General features: G+C 38.1%; 1 protein-coding gene across 1 annotated transcript in view; it reads right to left on the reverse strand.

Moving 5' to 3' along the window:
- Positions 1 to 22570, reverse strand: part of PAN3 (poly(A) specific ribonuclease subunit PAN3) — a 114497-nt gene that overhangs the window by 55208 nt on the left and 36719 nt on the right. The window contains 1 exon segment of the mRNA XM_034758696.1: positions 5436 to 5597. Within this exon segment, the coding sequence (XP_034614587.1) occupies positions 5436 to 5597 (162 nt within the window).

Below are 22570 nucleotides of genomic sequence, written 5' to 3' on the forward strand. Positions count from 1 at the left end.
ATTTGTGCTTTACTGTTCTACAGCATGAAATGTAGATGTGCAAGGTATGTCAGAATACATAAAAAAGGTACCAACCCAGAACAGTTTAAAATCTAAATTTAGTTATAAGGCAATTAGGGAAGATGAAAGAGCACAGGAATAGGACAAGGAGAGAAGAGGTTAACAGCAACACAATCACATCATTTTCTTTTATGTTGGGTCACAGAAGAGAGACTTTTGAGAAGAAATTTTAATGAGAAGCGGGTAGTAGATTGGCAGACCAAACATAGGAAGAGCATTCTAGGAGAAGACTGAATCATAAAAAAAAGGCATGGAGTGAGACAAAAGAGCAGGGCATTAAGACCATCACTGATAGAGCAGCAGGGTTGCAATGTTTATACATGAATGTTAGGGAATTGTATAGATTAAAGGATTACTGCAATTACAACTACCAATCCTGGTACATATCTGCCTTCTTGTAAAGCACTTTCAGATCTACTGCTAAAAAGCACTACATAGGAGTGAGGTGTTGTTATTCTTAATCAGTAATGAACTACCAGAGCACTCCCAAAAAGATTACTGAATTCATCCTCAATGTACTTGTAATGTAGGGAAGTACCCTGTTTTATAGATGCTGGCTGAGGCATAGAGAAATTAAGTGACTTGTCCAAGGTCACATTGGAAATGGGTGACAGAGCAGAAAACTGAATCCAGAGCTCCTGCGTTCCAGGCCAATGTCTTATCCTCAAGACCATTCTTCTCATACTGTCCATCCCCCTGCTAGTGCAGAATAGTTCCCAACAGTGTATTTTCTAATGCTTTATTCTGACTAGTTGTAAAACAGTTCAGGCAATAAATGAGGTTTTTGTGTGTGCCAGATTTTCTATGACAAAGGCCAGTTTCAAAAATCTAAAGTGGGGACACAGAAACCGTGTTCAACAGAAACTTAACTGAATGTCAAATTTACACGTATGTAGTCGTTAATGAACAATATTGTAGATTTTCCCCCAGCAGACTGATAAATATAGCATAAATATAGCATGGTGGGATGTGAACATGACCTCTTTCTTCACCAAGAAGTCAGTTACAGCCTAGTGCACCAGGCCAGAATGGAGACAACAACATTTAATTTAAATCAAATCTATTGTAGCAGGTAGTAAAAAAACTACATTGTTCAAAAGGAATACTTTGACAAATTTACTTGTGGCACCTTAGAGACTAACAAATTAGTCTCTAAGGTGCCACAAGTACTCCTGTTCTTCTTTTTGCGGATACAGACTAACACGGCTGTTACTCTGAAATTTGACAAATTTGTTTCCTGTATGCATAGTAAAAAACAGCAGCTGTAAAAATATTGTTTGTGCCTCTAAATGGCTGTGGCTGGTGTACTGCATGGCTATATTAACTCCATGCACAACTATCAGATGGAAGCAGAAATAGATTCCATTTACTTCTGAAGTATGCAGTCGAATGTACTTACCATGTTAAAAACCTGAAGTAAAGCCTTTTTGTTCTTTTTAATTATTATTATTATTACTACCCACCATCTCTAAATTCACGCTGATTTGTTCTGACATCCCAAATTGAACAAACCTTTAAGGTCACTGTTTGGAAAGAACGCCATTACACTGTATCCATGCTATTCGGGGCAGTTATCTCCCTTTATGGCACACTTTTCAAAATGGTTTTTATACTCCAAGTAATCTTTAAAAACAGGCAGGTGTGCCCAATAATGAACCTCACTTACCCAAGTCCCTAGGCAACTGCTTGCTATTCCATTTGAGTTTTTTGATAACTATGACATCTGAGAATTGTGCATTCTGGAATGTCAAAGCAGCCAGCCTCAGACTGGAGGTTGCTAGGGATGTTAAAAACAAACCTCTCCCCACCACCCATTTGTGCAGAATGCCCGCTTAGGTTGTTTAATAAAAAACAATCAAACACATCTCTCCTAAATTAATGAACTCTACCCATTTCTTCTGCAGCTCACCCTTACAATGAATTATAGTATTGCTCCTCCAAAAAAGAGTTACAGGTATGTTGAGCTATACGTTTAAACTGAATCTTTTCTTACCATTTTACACAGTATTTCATATTACTGCATGCATGTTGTATGATCATGTAATAATACACCCTAACTTTCTGCATACACACAAGGGACAGAACTGAAGTAGCCATGGATGTTTTGTAACTGAGGGTAGAATTTAGTCCTGCAAAAGGAATTTAGTAACCTTTTGAAGCATAAAATTGAATAGAATCCAACTCACTCTGTCCACAATGGTGTTGACTGTGCAATGCTTACAGGTGTAAGAAGTAGCATAAGTTTACTGCCACTAATATAAAATTGATTGGACCCTTGTGTATTCATGACCATATTAGATAGTTTCTGTCCTCTTTCAGCTGCTCTTCTGACCATAGCAACATATTAAAGATAGCACTTATGTTGCACCTTTCAAATAAATGTAATCCTATTTACACAATCTGAATCAGGTATTTCAAAGGCTGTACATTCAAATAAGTATGTGAACTTTCAGAATACCAAAATGAAAAGTTATAAACCTATTCGAATGTTGAGCTGGAATCCTGGTTTGATATTAGTTATTGATCTTCAACAGCTAAGAAAAACCAGCAAATAAAACCCTATGTCCATCTGAATGTACAAGTCATCGTAACAGTATTTTTGTTTCTACATTCTATTTTCATAAATTATATTAGCAATTATGACTTGAGACAGAGTTCTTCCTGGGAGTTAACAGCTAAGATAAGAACTTCAGCTTCAGCATAGGCTTTCAACATCTCCAGTAGCCATTAAATGCTCTCCCTAGTCACTACTGTTTAATCATCAATCATCATCATCATCCTACACTATATTCAGACCAGAAAAGCTATTTCTAAACTACACATCTTCAAAATGTTGCTAAAGCACCAACTTATTGTGGATTATGGACATGCTAAATTAGGACACAGTCAACTTGAAATCTCAGTTTCAACGTGTTAATTTAAAGGTAATTTCAGGTACCAAACTTGCCCAATTACTACTGCCTATTTGTGGTTTAACAGTTTCTATTTTTTAAGAATAATTTTCTCTTCCCCTCTTGTGTGAAAACAGAAAGAAGTTTAATATCTGTACTTTCAGAGTTACCTCCACAAAAACTCACTAGAGCTTCAACATAAATAAGGAACAATCTTGTTTTAGAATTCAACCAAAGCTGAAATTCACCTTCTCAATCTCCACCTAGGAGGCTCTACACAATTTTGCTCTCACTACAGTCTCTGCTCATCTTCCCATTTTCCTCTTTCCTTCCCTATGCTTTTCACCATATAACTCCTTTTGTCTCATCTTCCTGCTCTGATTCATGTATTCTGCCCTTTACACCTGGAATAGTCTTCCCTTCCTCATCCACGAAGTCTCTCTTGCTCTCTCAAATCCCATGTTTTCAAGCAAGAATGCACCCTGTAGAATATACAGCCTCACGTCTTATGTGGCACATTAATGAACTGTTGCATTGGCCCTGGCTATGTGCAGTAAGGAACTTGGATATATGGGATACTGTTCCTCTGCCCTCCCAAGCCCCTTGCTGCAGTCCCATCCCATTGCCAATTTAAACTCAAAGACTTGGGGGCACCAGTAGGATCAGAGAGCCTCACTCCTTTACAATTCAGGAGTGAAAAACTTAGAAGAGAAGGGTGGCAGGAAGGAGGCCTGAATATTTAGGGTTCTAGTCCACCCCCTCCCCCATAGGATTTCTAGCTTTCTTACTCTAGAGCTGAGCAAATGGACCAGATGAAAGTACTAAACTAAATTACAATGGAAAAGGAGCAGAGGTGGCAACTGCAGGAGCAGGAGGGAGAAAGAGCAGGAAACGCTTTCCTTGCCTTTCCCTGTTGAGTTTGGAGACTGGAATTCTGCCATTCCCCCTCTTCCTCTCACCTAGCAGGTGGCCTCTAGTGAATTATGTGAGGTTTGTAAAAAGCAACAAGAGAGTCCTGTGACGCCTTTAAGGCTAACAGATGTATTGGAGCATAAGCTTTCGTGGGTGAATGCCCACTTCGTCAGCTTATGCTCCAATACATCTGTTAGTCTTAAAGGTGCCACAGGAGACTGTTGCTTTTTACAGATCCAAACTAATACGGTTACCCCTCTGATATGTGAGGTTTGCGCCCTTACCAGTCACAAAACAGAATGATATATTGAATAAAAGCCTGAGAGCTTCAGAGTTCTAATTCCAGCTCTACCACTGATTCACTGCATGTTTTAAGCAAGTCACTTAACCTTTATCTTTCTAACTCAAATAGGAAAATACCACCTCAACACCACTGTGAGGTGGAAGACTGTTCTCAGAGCAAACATTAATCGTAATGGTTAAGGAAGTTCTAAGCAATAAGAAGTACAACTATGGTTACCACCTCTGAAATACAAAAAAACGGCCCCGCTCCCCCACAGCCACAAGGCAACTCAGTAACACTCGCCCCTTCAACATCAACTTATAGTATCTAGCAAGAAAACACACAGATAAGATTGATATAATTTTCTTACTTAAACTGTGGAAGTGGGAACACTGCAGCATCTTTAGCTGGACACAAACTTTTAACATTAGATATTCTAGTGTATTGTGATGATAATGCAAATCTTTAGTCCCACATAAAAAAACCTGTCAGATTAAATTATTTTTCTGGCAATTGGCAAATCCATAAAAAACCAGCCAGGCTGGTCGAATACCGACCAGGTGGCAACTCTAGTTGCAACACAATAGTTAAGGTTAATATGACCATTCCATTCGAAGTACCTCTTTTCAGTTATAACATCAAGTTTATACAAGTCTTTAGTTCAAATGCCCATTGGAATGAATTCTTTCCAGAAAAGAATAACCATAACTGTCAACATTGTGCAGTCTCTCCTCTCTTAAAAACGGAGTTGATGGTAATTCGGGTGGGGCAAGACTATTAATACGATGTTGAATTTGACAATTTAAATGCACAAGACAGGCAGGAAATTTAGAAGGTTCAAATAGCAAAGTTAAATTGTTAAGTTTTCTGATTTTTGTGCATTTAACTTTTCTACTTTAATATTGTATGCTTTTTTGCATTGAATATTAGATGTTTGCGATGGATATATCTAAACTTTTTCCATCAGAAATGTACCTCACGCAGGAATGTAAAGTATGGAGTCTTATTTTTAATCGGTTAGAAAGAATGCAAGTCTGTTATCTCCTCCACAAATTAGAACAGTAAACAAACAAAAAACAAAAACAAAAAACCCTCTGAATGAGAGTGGGGACAGATAATAAAATGCCAGAGAGCACTTGTCCTGGAGGTTACTACACTTATTTTATTGTTTAAGTTTCTGGCCCAATTTCAACCCCTGCTTTGCGTAACTGCTTTTAACATTTAAAAAAAAAAAATGTAAAATAGAGCATCCGATACACTGAAAAGTGACTAGTAAAAAGTAATTTTACCTGAAAATTGTTTTCTGTGACTCTGTTCCACCAAACCATATTGATGGGTACTCCTGTTTTACACCTGTCAGCCAGACAGCCAATAGCGTTCTTTGATTTTCGTGCCTTTGATCCCACCGGAACTATCCTCTCCTCCAGCATCCCCAGTCGATACTTCCTTGGCTACGAAAAAGAAGGAAAGAAACCAGGCCACTCCTAACATCCCTCAGTCTAGAACTAAGCTAAAATAGGTAGAACATCTCTGGATTGGTGGAATAGGAAACAATTTGCAAGTAAAATTTCTCTGAGACTGTTTCCCTTCAATCCCGACTACGAGGCTCTAACTAACAATGCCTTGGAAAGGAAAACAAAACAACTAAGGCAGAGGTAGAGTATCTGTAGGCAAACCGTTGCAACAGAAGTCAGCCACTGAAGTCTGTGCATACAGTTTGGTGAATTTCATAAAAATGAAAAATTGTGTTTTGCAAAACTCTTCCATTGACACTTCCCTATTTTTATCCAACAAAGCAGACACTGTTGTGACAGAACAAGTGTAGAGGTTTTACAGAGACACCCATGGTACCTTCCAACCTATATTCCTCTCTAGCACATACCTTCAACCACATCATGATACTGAACTCTGACACTTTCCTTGGGAAGGGTCAAAGGCTTCCATCAATCAACAGGAAATCAGCTTTATGAAAAAACATTCAAAGGCAAACCAAATATTTAAGTTTAAGGCTGCCACAGCTTTTTCTTGAAAAGCATGGGGCCTTAAAGGAAATTTCAAAACATAAGATAGTTTTGAAGCCATTTACAACAGAACTCATGGAACTATACAAAAGGTCTTCCATCTGTCCAAATTAATATTCAGAAGACTAATTCCAACTATCTTCCTAGATGAAGACAGACATGAAATACAATAATGGAAGAGTACGTGAAATGGACTCCAGTCACTCAAGAAAGCAAACCACACTTTTTAAAAAAAGCAAATATGCAAAAGGTGGTTGTGACTCAATAATAGAGACAACCCTAGTGCCCTGATTATGGAAAACCGGTAGATGGACTTTAAAGCATTTAATTTAATTTTTATGAAAAGAGCATTGGAAACTGAAGTCCTTTACTCAAAACAGGCAACGCACAAGGGCACTGCAAACTTCCCCATGAGGTTATACCAATGTATCCTAACCTAGAGAGCAAATACCAGCAGGGACAGTTCAGAGTTATTTAGAGCATGGCTTCTTTACTGCTGCTACAATCAACTGGGGACTAAATTTCCACACTTGAGTATGGGCTTTAATGCGGCTGCTTGGCCACTAGGATCTGGATTGAGACCAATTACTTAAATCTTACACTGGTCACTGAACAGTTCTAAAACAGCTTTCAGAAGACTTCCAGTTTGGGTAGGCTATTGCCTGAATGTGAAGAATGTTAGAAGTCTAGGATTTTGATAAGAACCTGCTGTAAACTTCCAAAATGATCAAAGAATGTTCTGCTACGGTAAAATCCTCATGACAATGAAAGGGAGGGAAAGAGCAGCTAAGCTTTTTTTTTTTTTTTTTTATTAAGAGTATTTTGCCCATATAGAATGAAGGATGTAAACTTTTCAGTAGTCTCCTCTCTAAAGCAGGCTTGTAGCAAGAGTCATTCTGCACTGAAATACCCAAATAGTTCTGAATACTGGTTACACAGAAATATGAAACAGTCTAGAATCAGACCAGCATGTCTGTTATACATGGTCCCATGTAATAACTCCACAGATAGTAGGAGATACTGCATGGATATGGATCAACTCTCCTGGGTTCCTGTTGTTACTTCCTTCTATATTTGTAATATGAACTCTTAAAACCCATGGCGAAAGTTTATCCTTATTTATAAAAAGTCTTCCTTTTGGGGTATCTACTGAACTAGGTATCAACTGGCAAATGTACGAAGGTTTTACTGCAATCATGTATAGAGCAAGATAAAAAACTAAAAACTTACTCACCATCATACAGAAACCTACTTAACTAGTCTCTCTAGGAAATTGAATGGCTTGTAACTGGACATGCATGGTAAAGATCGTTCCTTGCTAGACAAAATGAGAACTTCATTGGAGGAGATTCCCCCCATTCATGCAAAGCCACCAACACTGTAAGGTGAGTCTAACCAGACTTTCACAGAAGGCTGCAAAAGTAGCCTCTGTTTATGGGGGTTCACCTGACAACCTATGAGTCACACTAGCCAGTCTAAACTCCTACAGAACTCAATTAGCTTTTTGCTTGAATACTCAATTCCAGGATTTGGCCTCCTCACATTCATGACTCTGGCTTCTGAGAAAAATAGTTCAAGTTAACTAATAGTAGAAGATGAAGGATCCCAACTTTGACCTTTAAGTTATAAAGGTATAATGCTGCTTAAAGATCAAGTAATTTGAATCCTTGATGTACAAAAGGAGAGTAAGTGGCTTCTGCAATGTCTCTAGATGGTAATATATAAATTGTGTGATGACAGGACAAACACAGTCTCCCCAACATTTTGAGTACGAGTTCATTACAGTAAAGCTAATGATCAGTTGCCCATTTGGAAGACTGGGAAGAGCAACATGTCTGAATTTCTGGAAAGGTATACTCAATACATTTTATATGTGGGGTCTTTTGGGTGAGGCAAAAATTCTTCTCTGCATCAATGTTGAAATTTTACTGTATTTTTCATGATGGGTGTGTCTCAATGACCTTGACCAAACTAGCACCTTGCCCTTCACTGCTATATCAAGTACTATGCCCCAACCATCCACTCTCCTCATTGTTGAAGTTCACGTATGTTAACATAAAGCTTATGGATCCTTCAGAATGAAAGGTGATCTATAAATATAAATATTTTGAAAAGGAAAACTAAAACGAGAGAAACTGAGCCAAGCAGTTAAACCAGAGGGAGGCTGTTTCCTTTACAACTAGATTCAGATTCCAGAGCAGTACAGTGAAACTGAATTCAGGCTTTATGAGGGGTCACAACCAAAAACAACACACACAATGGCCAATTGTATGCAATACAGAACCCAGTCTGGACTGATCAGATACTTTTAAATTCATAGCCTTCCTAACAAGACTCAGGAATTAAAAGACATCTGCATGTAATAAATCTTAGATCTGACACTAGAGGTAAGTTTTTCAAAAGCACCTAAGTGACTTAACAGTCTATATCAGGGTTCTCAAACTGGGGGTTGGGACCCCTCAGGGGATCATGAGGTTATTACATAAGGGGTCGCAAGCTGCCAGCCTCCACCCCAAACCCCGCTCTGAATCCAGAATTTATAATGGTGTTAAATATATAAAAAAAGTGTTTTTATTTTATAAGGAGGGTTGCCACTCAGAGGCTTGCTATGTGAAAGGGGTCACCAGCACAAAAGTTTGAGAACCACTGGCCTATATCCAATTTTCAAAAATGACTTGGCTTGTCTACATGGTGAGTTATGCATGGCAGGCCAGGGTCTGAATCTACAGCGCACCAGCTTGCTGTGCAATAATTCACCCCATATAGGCACTTCAACAGCACAGTGGAAGTCCTGGAGTGTGGACTAGACCTTTACACATTCACTGCAGTTTAGCAATGTACACACAGTCAGCATGCAGCAAGATGATGTGTGGTAAATTCACACCCTGGCTTGCCATGCCATACAGACATGCCTGAGTCACTCAATTTTTTTTTACCCAAGATCCTGAACTTCTACAATGTAAGACAGACATGAAAGCCCTGTCAACATTTTAATAAAAAGAGTGGATATAAGTTTTGAGTAACTCGCATCTAAATATCCCAAGTTTACCCTCAAACTATTCCATCAACGAAAGCGCATCCAGGTCAGGATGTACAGACGAGTCTACAGGAAACTGGAAGAAAGGAAAAGGGAAAAAGGAATTTCTGTAGAGAGTTAGTAAGGTTAGTAAATCTACTGAGTAGTCAGGACAGAAACATCAAGATAGCAAGAATATGGCAATCTGTAATTTTATTTGCTACCACAGGTAGAGGATTATGCCTTGGATCGAAGGCAAGGACAAAGCAGCCACTCATTAAGCTTCTAGGAAAACAAGGTTACTTGAGAATGTCTTCTCTGGAAGACATGACATCCTATGAAGAGATGATTTAACCTGCCCAATAAAGCTCAAGAGCTGCTTGATGCAAGGGCAATTCCCTTGGATGAATATAAAGATGACTGAAAGAAAAACTCCGTAAGGAAAGAACTGCACAGCAACAGATTTTTGCATACCTTGACATCTGTATAATGTCTGTACATTTTAGGAAGGCAACCGACATTTAAATACTGACTTGCTTCTCAAGATTATTTAGTATCAGAGAGTTCCTACTAAGAAATGTCTTCACACCAAAATACTCTGACAGATGAGCAATCTTGAATCACCATGTGCTCTAGAAATGTTTCCTGATGCCAGCCCATCTGTTACTTGCTCCCCATTCATCCAATATAGAGTTCCAGAGAACTCTAGGAAGTCTATTAACTTGCCCATTTTATTCTGCTAGATGGACTGCCTGCTGTAATTTGAAACCTGTAGGATACAACATGAAACTTGGCTAGATTTATCCCTGAGAGACAAAGAAAAAAACCTCACAAGACCCAAGATGCAAGGCTTCCCTGTTCTAGTAACTTTCATTCAATGATAGAATTTGCATTATCTTCAAGCCTGAGGTTTTCAGTGTTGTCTACAGGATTTGAACACTGGGAATTAAGCCACCATATTCCATAGGTAATTTTGGAAAATCTAAGCATAACGTTTATTTCTGTATGGAAAGAGTTACTCATTTTCTGAAATGCATTTATTATACCACTGATAACAGCATTTTAGAGATATAATACACTACCTGTTCCCAGGATCTTACAATCGAATTCAGTCATGGAAACATTGGACTATGGTGGGTAGAGAAGATGGAGTACACAACAGTTATCAGTCAATAGAGAATACAGATTTTGGAACAGTATTGTATTTCAAGGAAAGTAGTTCAAATACGTATTTTTGTTTTACAGAGTTACTTTTGAAGGATTATTTTTATACAAACACCAGACTGGGAACAGATCATGCCTCAGAGATTGGGCAGAGATTAGTGGTGGAGAGCTACTCAAGAAGAATTTGAAGATACTGAGCCATGTTGTTAGTCTACTGGGACAGAACTAGCTTTTCCTATGTTGCCTCCTAAAAAGTGACCATTAAACACAAGGTGGCAACCCATAACCTGCTAGAGTACACACAAGCGCTCTGAACAACTCATTATCCCACAATCCATAAGCCACCTCTCCTTCCTTCCTCCTCCACTATGTTATTTTCATTCAATAAACCATGATGTGTTATCTGGACTAGAAGCACACACTTCAGATGAACAATACCAGTAACTAATATGTTCCACAGGGAGCTATAATTGAAGACTACTTAGTGGTAGAGTTGCTACAGAATGCACCATCCTCTTTGTCCTGCATGCCAACTATTAGGGGGATGTCTTCTCTAGCAGAGGCATGCAAAGGCGAAGGCTCAAACACTTCCAAAGGTACCAGACCTGGTACCATAAAGGCACCCCCAGCCCTTGTGTTTTTTTTATTTTTAACTTCTTACTCTTTTTTTCTGTCATGGAGCCCTAGCCTTTTCTGTAACTGCTTCCTTCACTTGCTCTCAACTGACCTTATATCTGCATTCCTGAGCTCTGGCTTAGTGTCACCTGATATAGCTCCGAGTTTCACAGAGATATTATGACCTTTGACCTGATTTCTCAGAGTTTCACAGAAATATTAGCTAAACCTGTCATACGCTCAGTCAGGAAGAGCTTAGTGGGTGAATTCTTATGGTCGACAATGATTTCCGCTATGAATATCTACAAGCACAAGAATGGTGCTCAAAATGCAAGCTACAACAGGCCTGTGAAAAAGATCAGAAAAGTGCAAGTGGTCTACATAGTTTCTTGTAAAGGGAGACGTTTGACCATGTTCCTGGTCAACAATCAGATGTTTCTGCTACTCACACTTCTGAATTGTCCTTAGCTAGTGAGGATGTTGATTTGGGTTTTTCAAGTTTGTCAAGTGCTGGAGTATCTGATTCTGGCACAGAGCTTGGCATTGAATTGTTGATCCCTGGAGTTTGAGTCTGGGACAGAAAGTTGCCTGTTGGTTGTTAGTGCAACAGTTATTGATGTGGATGCTGAAAATGGTTTGATTATTGAAAGCGTGTGGATGAATTTTGACTCTGACAAGGCAAATCTGGCTACTTAGCCACAAGTGACAGATTCTGTTCACTATTTTTTGGTAAAAAACAATCCTGTTAATTTAAAACAAGAAAGGCAACTATTAAAATGGTGATTCTTTTCTAATACTCCTAATGTTATGTTAATTGAGGTGATCTTCATTAATGTACAGTTAGATGCTTGTCTCCTTGTTCCATTTTACTTGTTTGCTTTTTCAGCTAAATTCCTCATCTTCCTTTGTGAACCATAAAACTGTGCACCCAATTTTTTTCACTATAGCAAGTGAGAATGCCAGCACGAACATTTGAAGGAATATATGGAGGCAAATCACTTGCTGAATGGAACTTGCAAAGCAGTTGGAAAAGGACTGCACAATTGAAAAAGGTATGCAAACCTGCTACAAGATGCAGAAGGGCATGTGGCACAATACTCTGTCATCTCTTGGATATCTGCAGTGTTGAGGTGAGAGATGTTAAACTTTGAGAGGTTCAAGGAAGAAATTAGTTTCTTGTAATGATAATTTTTTAGATTTACTGGAATTGCTTGCAAAGTATGGATAGTATGTTGCCAGATCATGTGAAAGCTATTAAAGCTGGTGCCACAAAGGTGATATACTGAAACTGAATTAAAAAATGAATTTTAGTAGGATCACAAGAAAAGTATGGCAGGCTATTTTTTACAAGATTAATAAACCTGATTACTTCTCTATTATGTTTTATTGCATTCCAGACCTCTCCTGAATGGAACAAATGTCTCAGGTGTGTATGTATGCTGGGGTTTTGAAAGAGAGCAAAAGGTTCTTGCGAATTTTATAGATTTAATTGATATCCACACCAAAACCAGGGAGGATATTATGGAAGTTCTTTAGAGGAGCTAAAAAAAACAACAACAAAAAAAAACACACCCAGTTTAGATCCAGCTGATTGAAGGGGACAAAGCAATGAGAACAGAGCTAACATGGCTGCAGCACACAAAGCTGTTCAAAATTGAATTCAGTGGGTAAATCAAAACGAGTGTTTCATCCCACATGTTACTCATTCACTGACTTGAAGAAACAGCTGCAATGATTGTTCCAAGTTGTTTTATTTTTCTGGAATTGTTCAAAGGATTGTATACTCTGTTTTCCATTTCTACTGGTGGTTGGGATATGTAGAAAAAGCATATCAGCATTACATTAAAATGTGAAATTACACAAGATGATCAGCATGGGTAGAGGCAATGCTTTAGACAAGATCAAAGCTTCAAACAATCTTATGCCAGTACTTAATTAAAAGCCGATAGCTTGCAAACAAACATTACACAGAGGTAGGGTGACCAGACGTCCCGATAAAATCGGGATCGTCCCGATTTTGAGCTGTTTGTCTTGACCGATCTCTGGTCGGGATGCAATTTTTGTCCTGATATTTTGCGCCAGCCTCTCTCTCTCGGCCAGCCAGCAGCACTCAGCATTTTTTTTTTTTGCCCTCCCCGCCGTGTCCCAATATTTTCTTCATCTCATCTGGTCACCCTACACAGAGGTTTTTGTTTTCTTGTTTTTGCTGAGATGCAGAATACCATCTGGTCAAAAATTAATGCTGTGAGCAAAAAATTTCAGAATTCAGATCTTGACATTAAAACAGCTAACCATTTACTTGGTGGCCTTCAAGATGCTTTAACAGAAGTATAGTCTCCTGGGTTTATTGCATGTAAGGAAGCTGTTGATTCACAGGCTGAAACATTAGGAATATCCACACAGGTCAAAGAGAAAATCTCAAAGGGGAAAATAATGCTAGGTGAACTTGCAAAGGATGAAAAGAAAGGTCATTAGATCTTGAAAGTTTTGAATGTAAGGTTTTCAACTACATTTTAGACACAATATTAACACAATTGGATGCTAGGATGCATAAGCATGAAATGGGAGAAATGTTTGCTTTCTTTTAAAAGACTAGTAACTGAAAAGTCTCAGCAGCGTCGACCTGAAGAGCCACACTCAAAATTTAGTAAGCAGCTATCCTTGTGGATTTAAACCCTGTGAATTTTGACAATGAAATTGAGCTCTCTGCCAGTTTTTGCAAGCAAATCTTCAAGGATGATCTGGAAACAAAAGCACCCATTGATCTATTTAGTTACATTCTAAAAAGATCTTTAGATGAGAATATCCCTAACAGAAATAGCACTGCATATATTTTACTGTCTTCTTTTAACTGTGGCAGCTAATCAAAGGAATTTCAGCAAGCTAAAATTAATCACTAAGAACATCTATGGGGCAGGAAAGGGTATCCAATCTGGCAATTATTTCTAGAGAGAACTCAGAAGCAAGGTGGACAGACTAGGATGAGTTAATGAGATTGCTTTAGAGAAGACTAAGTAAGGTCCCTTTGTAAGAGTATGTAATGGTGATTTTAGGGTGTGTTTTTGGTGGAAGAGAGGTGGAAGTGGGAGGCAGGGATGCCTATATTTGAGTCTGAGTCCAGAACATCCCTGGCACAGCACTGTTTCCTAATCTCTTTCAGGTGAAATCCAAGTTGCTGATATGGATCCATAAAACCTTATGTGGTTTGGATCCTAGTTCTAAGAGCTTTCTCTCCCTTCATGTTCCACGAACGCCATTCAAATCAATGAATGCACTCTTGCCTACCATCCCTATATTTGAACTTCTGAGGGCTGGAAACAGTGGTTTTCAACAATGGGTCCTAGGCACTGGAATTAACTGCCCTCAATAGGAAACCAGAAGAATTGCTTGACCTTCAGTCCATGGTTCAGAGCTCATCTGCTACAGAGGTGGAGTATGCTGACATTTACAATGTTGTCACTAGGGTTAAGACTGCATACAAGTTTCAATTCTAGCCCCTATTTTCATTTGCTCATAACATTCTCAAATTTTCACCTTTTGAGATGAAATTTTCACTAGCTGAAAATGACTTGGGGAAAGTGATCAAAAATGGTTGAGTTATTTGAGGGCAAGTGAAAAACAGTTCTTATATTATAAAAAATTCTTGATACTTGCAGTTTGGTACAGAAATAACCATCAATTGAGGGATGTGCCTTTGAGTATTGCATGAAAACTAGTTTTGATCTGAGTTACAAATGTGAACATTGCATGCTGCTGAAATAGGACATTTTGCATTTTGTTTTCATTCACAGCATAGGAACACAGCACAGGCAAGTGTTGGTTGGTTGATTAGTTGCACAGCAAAAAAGAGTCCCTACAGACCCTGCAAGCACCAACGGGGTAACAGAAGACTGCTGCACGTTTAGGTCAGTCTATGCTCAAAAGTTTAGTAACAGTTGTATCACTTCGAGGTGTGGTCTTGTTTGGGGTTTTTTTGGGGACATGCTATGCTGGCAAAAGCCTTACTGTAGATGCAGTGATACTGGCAAAAAAGTACCTTTTTGCTGGTCTTGCTGGCACAGCTGCATGAGCAAAACTTCTAAGTGTAGATAAAGCTTAAGATTTGAAGCAAAGAAGCATGCTTAGAAATGCACCTTGGGAACTCCATAGTTGAGGGAGGCAAAAAATGCATTCAGCTGTAAATTTCTTAAGTTTAAGGGCCTCTTATGATGTCTTACAGTGCATAGAACATATTATGGTGGTGTGTAACCAAACAGTTCCAGATAATGGAATTTATACATATAAGAAAGTAGAGTTTAGATGTCTAGGAAAGTGAAATTTGGGTTTTTCTTTTTAAAAACCCTAGGATATTATATATAAAAATATTGAAAAAAGTTAAAGATGCGTAATGAAGCACTCAAAATGCAGGGAATAATAAGGTTAAGGATTCATATGCAACCTTTACTCTACCCCTTATGCTCATGCATCACTATACAGTAGCTGTGTGATCACACTCTTCCTCAATAATGACGTTCTTCCTGACACTTTAGATATAAATGTAGGATCTTATATCATGTATGGAAGTCTAGAAGATCTTTCCCTCTTTATGTTTCATTACAGCCATATAAAGAGTTCATAGCAAGTCATTCTTACACAACACACTATCTATTAGACCTAACCTAGGTATAACAGAGAAATCTTGCAAATACACAACAGCTATGTAGATGTTCAGCAGAGTTAGCTTTGTAGTTAATTACCTCAGCCCTTGAATTGTAGCTATAGAAGACGGTGTGCCTGGTAGAAAAGATATGTAGCTGATGAGTGCTGACAAACCTATTAAATTATCCTTTTTCTAAGGTATGTCTCACAGAAAGACTAAGTCAATGAAATTACTCCAGTCATAAGATGTACTGAATTTATTTAGGTATAAATAACAAAACAAGCAATAAGATGTTTTTTTAAAATCACTAGTTAAGATAAGAGCTACAAGTTTGTTCTTTCAAATAGTTAGAGGAATAAGCATTTTACTCTGATGAACTTACACACCATCAATTTCTTAAACTTTCTATAAGTAAATGTAATTTTGAAATAGTTTAGCTTCATGATAAATGTAGGATGCCCACCTACCCATAAATCAAATTCAACCTGAACAAAAAAAGTATTTAAGAACACACCACACTTGCACAAAAATGAAGAAAATATCAAGTCAGATCTGTTAATTAGTAAATATCAATTCTGTGGAGCTCTATTGAACTGAAAACTGGATAACAGAGTTCCATAAAACTGTAAAAAGGAGACCAAATAGCATAGCAATCTTGATACCCGCCTTGTAGTGAATAAGTCAGTTTCTCAACAGTAAAGAAAAACTTTATTCTAACTCTTTCTGTAGGAGGTGTCCTACATGTAGTTCCCCATGTCTGTATACTGTAAAAAAGTTTCCACATTTGTGCAATAACCTTCTTTACAAAAACAAGCAAGTGATTACATAACTGTTTAATAACAGTTTATTATTGCAACAGTATGGTATAATTGCAGAATGTAAACTTCATGTTTGAAAGAAAAGTTTAGTCCAGTAATGATCTGAAGTCTTCTCTGTAGCCACAATCCTGAAAATTACGAGTGATGACACAAATGTGGGGTTGCTTAGTAATGAGTATTGATCTACCCCTAAATATGGTTTATGTACTGGATTTCTGAGATGGTGTATTAGAATGTCAGAGGGGAATAGACAGTTTCAACACACTCCCATGTGGTTAGATACAGTCATAAGACCAGTGACTGCAAACCATTAAGGCTGAATGGGTTTAACTGCCTGAACAACAGAACGTGGATGGGAACATTCTCCTACAGTGACTTTTTCCTCCTTCTGGTTCAGCCTTGCTAGCGGACTTGGGGAAGACATCACATCTTATCCCTGTAACAAAGAACATTGAGCAACATAATTGAGGTCAGAGGCACAGAGGGAAGGGGAGTTGACTTCCTACAAGAATGCTGAAGAAGTGCTCTGCGTAGCTCAAAAGCCTGTTTCTTTCACCAACAGAGGCTGGTCCAATAGAAGATATTACCTCATCCACCTTGCCTCTACAAGAATGCAAGTTGGTTCTGTTCTTTTCCTGTAACCAGGGTGGCCACACTCACATTCTCAGAATACTGGACATTCTGGTAGTTGTGGGAATGGAATTGGCCCGCCCCTGTCAGCATGCGAGGTGCACAGGAGCGCACTGCCCTGCCCCCACCAGTATGATCTGGAATGCACCATGTGAGAGAGATCAGGCCGGAAGAGTTGCACAGTGTGCTCTTCAAAACGGCATCCCCCTGTCAGATACTGGACAAAACCATGTCCAGTTTTGCCTCTGTTCGGTTCAAAACCAGATGAGTGGCCTCCCTGCATGTAACTCAAGAGGAAAACATCTTACTTAGCTTGCAGACAATCACAAGATTACAGGAGACTAAATATGCATGTAGGCTGTTTTGCAATCTTTATCTCTAAAGTTTGGATTTAAAGAAGTTGGTCAGTCTCACTGGTTACAGGTCCGTGAAATTTGCATAGTAATACGTGGTTGAATACAAGGGTATCCCAATCTAAGAGTGGAAGAACTGCAAAATTCCATCCCAAGACAGGGAAGGACAAGAGCCCTCAAACCTGGGGGAAGAGCAGGAGACTCAGACAAGAATGGGAACAGAGGTGCAGCTAGTCCTATAACCATGACAAGCATGTAGCAGCGGCAGTCAAAAAGGCTAACAATATGACATGAATCATCAAGAAAGTGATAAAGAAATAATACAGAAAATATCATAATGCCACTTATGAATCTGTGGTGCACGCACAGCATCAACACTGTCTAGTTGTGGTTGCCCTGTCTCAAAAAGGATACAGTGGAACTGGAAAAGGTTCAGGGAAGAGCAACAAAAATGACTAAGGGTATGGAACAGCTTCCATACAAGGAAAGACTAATGATTAGAGCTGCTCAGCTCAGAAAAGAGACTAGGGGGAAGTAATAGGTGTCCATAAAATCCTGAATGGTGAGGGAAAAAGGGACTAGAAGTGTTATTTACCCTTTCCCACAACAAAAACCTAAGGTCACCTGATAAAATTATTAGGCAGCAGGCTTAATACAAACAAGAGGAAACACTTCCCCACAACTCACAACTAACCTTGGAACTCATTGCCGTGGGATGTGGTGTTGGCCAAAAGTATAAGTGGATTAAAAAAAACACGTGCATAAAACTGGAACAATACAGTGAAGGAACAGATCCATGATGACAGTTAACTAAGGGTAAATATAAAAAAATTGAATTATAGAAGAAATGCTACTTTACTTATAGTATGTGATCTCAGACTACTGTAATATATACGCACAAGATAGCAGAGCTTGTTGAAACTTCACTTTTGAGTGCTTAATAGACTTTGTATGGAATTCTATTTAATTTCATATTAGTCAACTAATTTCTACAGTTATATGCCTACATCCTCTGCTTTATTGGGACCAGCACTTTGTAGCATTGAGTCGTTCAGTAGCAAGCACTCATCTGGGAATTCTCTCTCTCTCTCTCTCTCTCTTTTTTCATCTAAAAAATAAAACTCCTCACATTTTGTTCTGTGTCATGTAAACTCACTTCTTAATTTTTTTAGATGAAAAAAGATAAAGAGAATTCCCAGATGAGTGCTTGCTACTGAATGACTCAATGCTACAAAGTGCTGGCCCCAATAAAGCAGAGGATGTAGGCATATATTATTTTTAACCACATGACTAGTCCCATTTAAATACAACTGAAGTCACTGCTTCAAGTTAAGCATGTGCTTAAGTGTTTTGCTGGGTCAGAGCCAGAGTGTTCAGCACCCTGCAAGACTGAGCCAATAATGGTTTCAAGGCAGTGTACACATACTAGTGGAAGGCTGTATAGAACTTAGCAAGAACAAAAGGTGTCAAAAATACACTACTGCTGTCAGCAACTGTAGAAACATGGCATGAGCAGGACTAAAATGGAAATTAGGTCTGGTTCTGGGAGACAAATATTCCATAGGAAATTTGGAAAGGATTAGGCAAAGTTCAGCTCTTCATACAAAGAATACTCTGTGTAAAAGACTAGCTAAGCACCAAGTCTGGAAGATGCACCAAATTTGAATAAGAAGTTTGTTTCCGATGAATCTCAATCCAGATAACTTCTCCAATATCTTCCACTGTTCGGTCCAATTTGAAGAAAATCTTTTGTTTCTAACTTCTAGTCATCCAGGGCCAGTGAAGAGAGATTCTGAAGGACTAGAAGTCTCGTTATACAGCTTGTGGTATATGTAGAGAGATTAGTACAAGCAGCACAGAAACATCCCAAAAACATGGCCAAATGGAATCACAGGATGGTTCACTCATTCCAACCACTGTACCAACAGTTGTCATCACATCAACAATTATCACTACCGCAGGATATATCTACACGGCAATAAAAAACCCACAGCACTGAGTCTCAGAGCTCAGGTCAACTGATTCGAGCTCGCAGGGCTCAGACTCTGGGGCTAAAAATCACAATGTAGACATTTTGAGCTTGGGCTGGAGCCTGGGCTCTGAGACCCACCCCCCTTGCAGGGTCTCTACATTGCAATTTTATAGCCCCGCAAACCCAAGTCAGCTGACCTGGGCCAGCCACAGCCATGTCGCAGATCTTTTAGCACAATGTAGATGTACCCATAGAGATCTTCTCTAGTTCTGACTCAGATAAAGAACCATTCAAAAATGGAAATAAAACCAAGAAAATTATTGGGAACCATTGAGGACAGTTCAGTTCCAATGGGTTTGAAGGTATGAACAAATAAAAAAGCAACAAATGGTATTTACTGACCTTCCAGGCTGACTGGTGAGGATAAGTAGTAACCATAAGTCTGGATTGGTGGTAACAGTCTCAGAACCAGTTTACACAAAAATATCACTGTGTTTTTCTTTAAACCTATAAAAGTGCCACCCCCTTAGCATCAGTGATTACAATAAATTATACCATACATATTTTATGAGCTATCAAAACAAATTACCAAAGGAACCAGAATGAATCCAAAGAGCTTTTCCAGGCTGAGATAAATAATAATTTATGCTAATTTAAAATATAATCTTTCTAAAAAGAAAGAATTTCAATACATTAATGTTGAGACAAAATGTAAAACTCCAAGGAATCCAAGTTCAGGATGACACTCCATCCTTAGCAAATGGTATTATGCATTTTGGAAGACAACAAAAAAGACGTACAACAGCATTAAGTTAAGGACAGAGTGTTAATCTAATATTGAATATCCTGGCTCTTGTTATCATGCACCACAAATTTGTTATTTGTGTACTGTAGTTTGTAAGAGAAAACTGGATTTGCTACAAGAAATTTTCAAGTAGCTATCTAACTGCATTTAGGGTTATGACATTCAGAGAGGTTTAGGGTTGTCAGAACCTCCACAGACTGCACCCACAGAAGTGTTCAGCAAATTTGAATTTTTTCATTCAGTATTCTGTAAAATTTCTTAAATTTGTATTCTTAGATTTACTGTAACTTAAAATTGTAGTGCAGCATTCTAATAATTACTTGATGGGTGAAAGGAAAGATTTTACAGTTTCAAGTATGTGTTTATCACAGGCCATTTGAAGGTAATTTTTAGAATGTTAATGTAAAAGTAAGAAGTTGGGTTAATTTTTTAAAGCCAATCTACAGCTGTCTGATTACAGCTGTTTAAAAACAATTAATGTTTTTAACCCCCTAAATATTATAAGCACCTCAAATAGCCCCAAGCACACAAACCTATATTTCCAAACACTGTCTGCCTACACAAAAAGCAAGGAAATTCATAGTTAAGGTTACCAAGTCCATCCTTAACTTACTTTGCTGTAACCAAGTATTGCAGCTCATAAGTAGTATAGGATCACCCACTGTTCTGAGGACTCTGATAGGATCATATGATCAGCAATATCTAGGCACAATAAGATGTTTTTCAGATGGAATAAACTCTGAATTTCCTTGTCGAAGTCAGCTATTTAATAAATATTTTATAGAAACCTTTATGAATTCAATACTATTAAAACATCCCCCTTTTGGAGAGGTAAGCTGCAAAGCTTTTATATAAATAGTTGAGTATTTTAAGATTCCAAATTGCTAACTTTTAAACAAAATATCGAAAGAGCAATTTCTCCTTTACTCACTTACCAAGACCCTAATTCAGGGTGTTATATTTGTCTTCCAAGTCAGTGATAATGCAGGAAATGCTGGTTTTAGACAACTATTTTCAAGCTCTTTCAGGACAAAACAAAACCCTAAACTTGGGTTCTTGGCAAGTAAACAGAAGTTTTTCAAATAGCTGTGTTCAAATTGTAAGTGCATATGAACTTAAAGTTTACACAAACCATTTAATATCCCAAATCCATGTATTTCAAACTGTCAAAAGCTCTGCAATTCACCTTACAAGTGACCTGTTGACATGAACTGTATGCTACACAAACCCCAATAATATGAAAATATGTATTACAGAATATTAACAGTATTTAGAAAACAAATCCATAGCCATCTGCATTTGTATTCTCTGCAGTCTGAAGTCAGAGGATAACTTTCTTCTGCATGAACTGGCATTAAAAAGTAGCCGCTACAATGTATTATCAATTAGTAACATTTCAGAGGTTTCCATTTTGTATTCTAATTAACAGAAGTGCTAAATTAGTTGTAAAAGTGAATTATGAATCAATTTGCATAAGCCACTCTTTCTGTCAAAGACACCATTTTTGTGACTATGGGTTTAGAGCTTTGATTGTTCGTGGAAAAACAGGAACAAGCTAGGAACTTATACCAATTCCAAGTTTTTCTTTGTATTTGAAACATTACATTACCAGCCTGGAAAAATGAGATTAAATTATAGGTAGGTCAATTAAACAACAAAGCACTGAAGCCAGTTGGCCTTATAGTATACCTATACATAATGATACACTCCTTCTACATATTTAATTTTTATTGTTGTGTGTATATTTTCATTCTCACCACTTTCAGCAAGTAGTGAAAAGAGTAAGATTATATGCAGCATTTAAAGCAAGTTGTTGGTGCATGACAGCTGGCATTAAAGAATATGACAATTCATATGCCAAACTATATCCAATATTAGGAAACAGACAATCTGTAACAACATTTTATTTCAAGGAACACTTATCTGGTGGGCCAATTATGGTAGTTTTCATTTCAATCCTTACCTGCAGGAACTATGCAAAGAACCCACAACTTCCAGTATATGGTTAGAGCTACAGGAGAAAGCACAAGCATGCTGAAGTAGCGTGCTTGCAAGACAGTGTACCACTCATTTGGGGGAAATTAATGCTCATGTAGGTGGCTTGATATTAGGAAAAAGATGTGAAATTGGTCAGTGAAAGTAAATTTTGACTACTATTTGGGACAAGTTGGGTTGCCTTTCTAACAAACAGCTGCAGATCACATAGAATAGATGGAGCTCTGGTGTAACCCTGGTTTACAGAAAAAAACTGTTTCCTGATTCTGTAGATGTTTACATTTTTTCAAAACTAATGAATTCTGCAAGAATCACAAGGTTCAGGACCCATCCTCCATTTGAAGATCTTATCACAGAACCCTGAGGCAGTCAGTGAAGGCCCAAGATGAACACCTG

This window comes from Trachemys scripta, chromosome 1, assembly GCF_013100865.1.
Source record: "Trachemys scripta elegans isolate TJP31775 chromosome 1, CAS_Tse_1.0, whole genome shotgun sequence".
Lineage (NCBI taxonomy): Eukaryota > Metazoa > Chordata > Testudines > Emydidae > Trachemys > Trachemys scripta.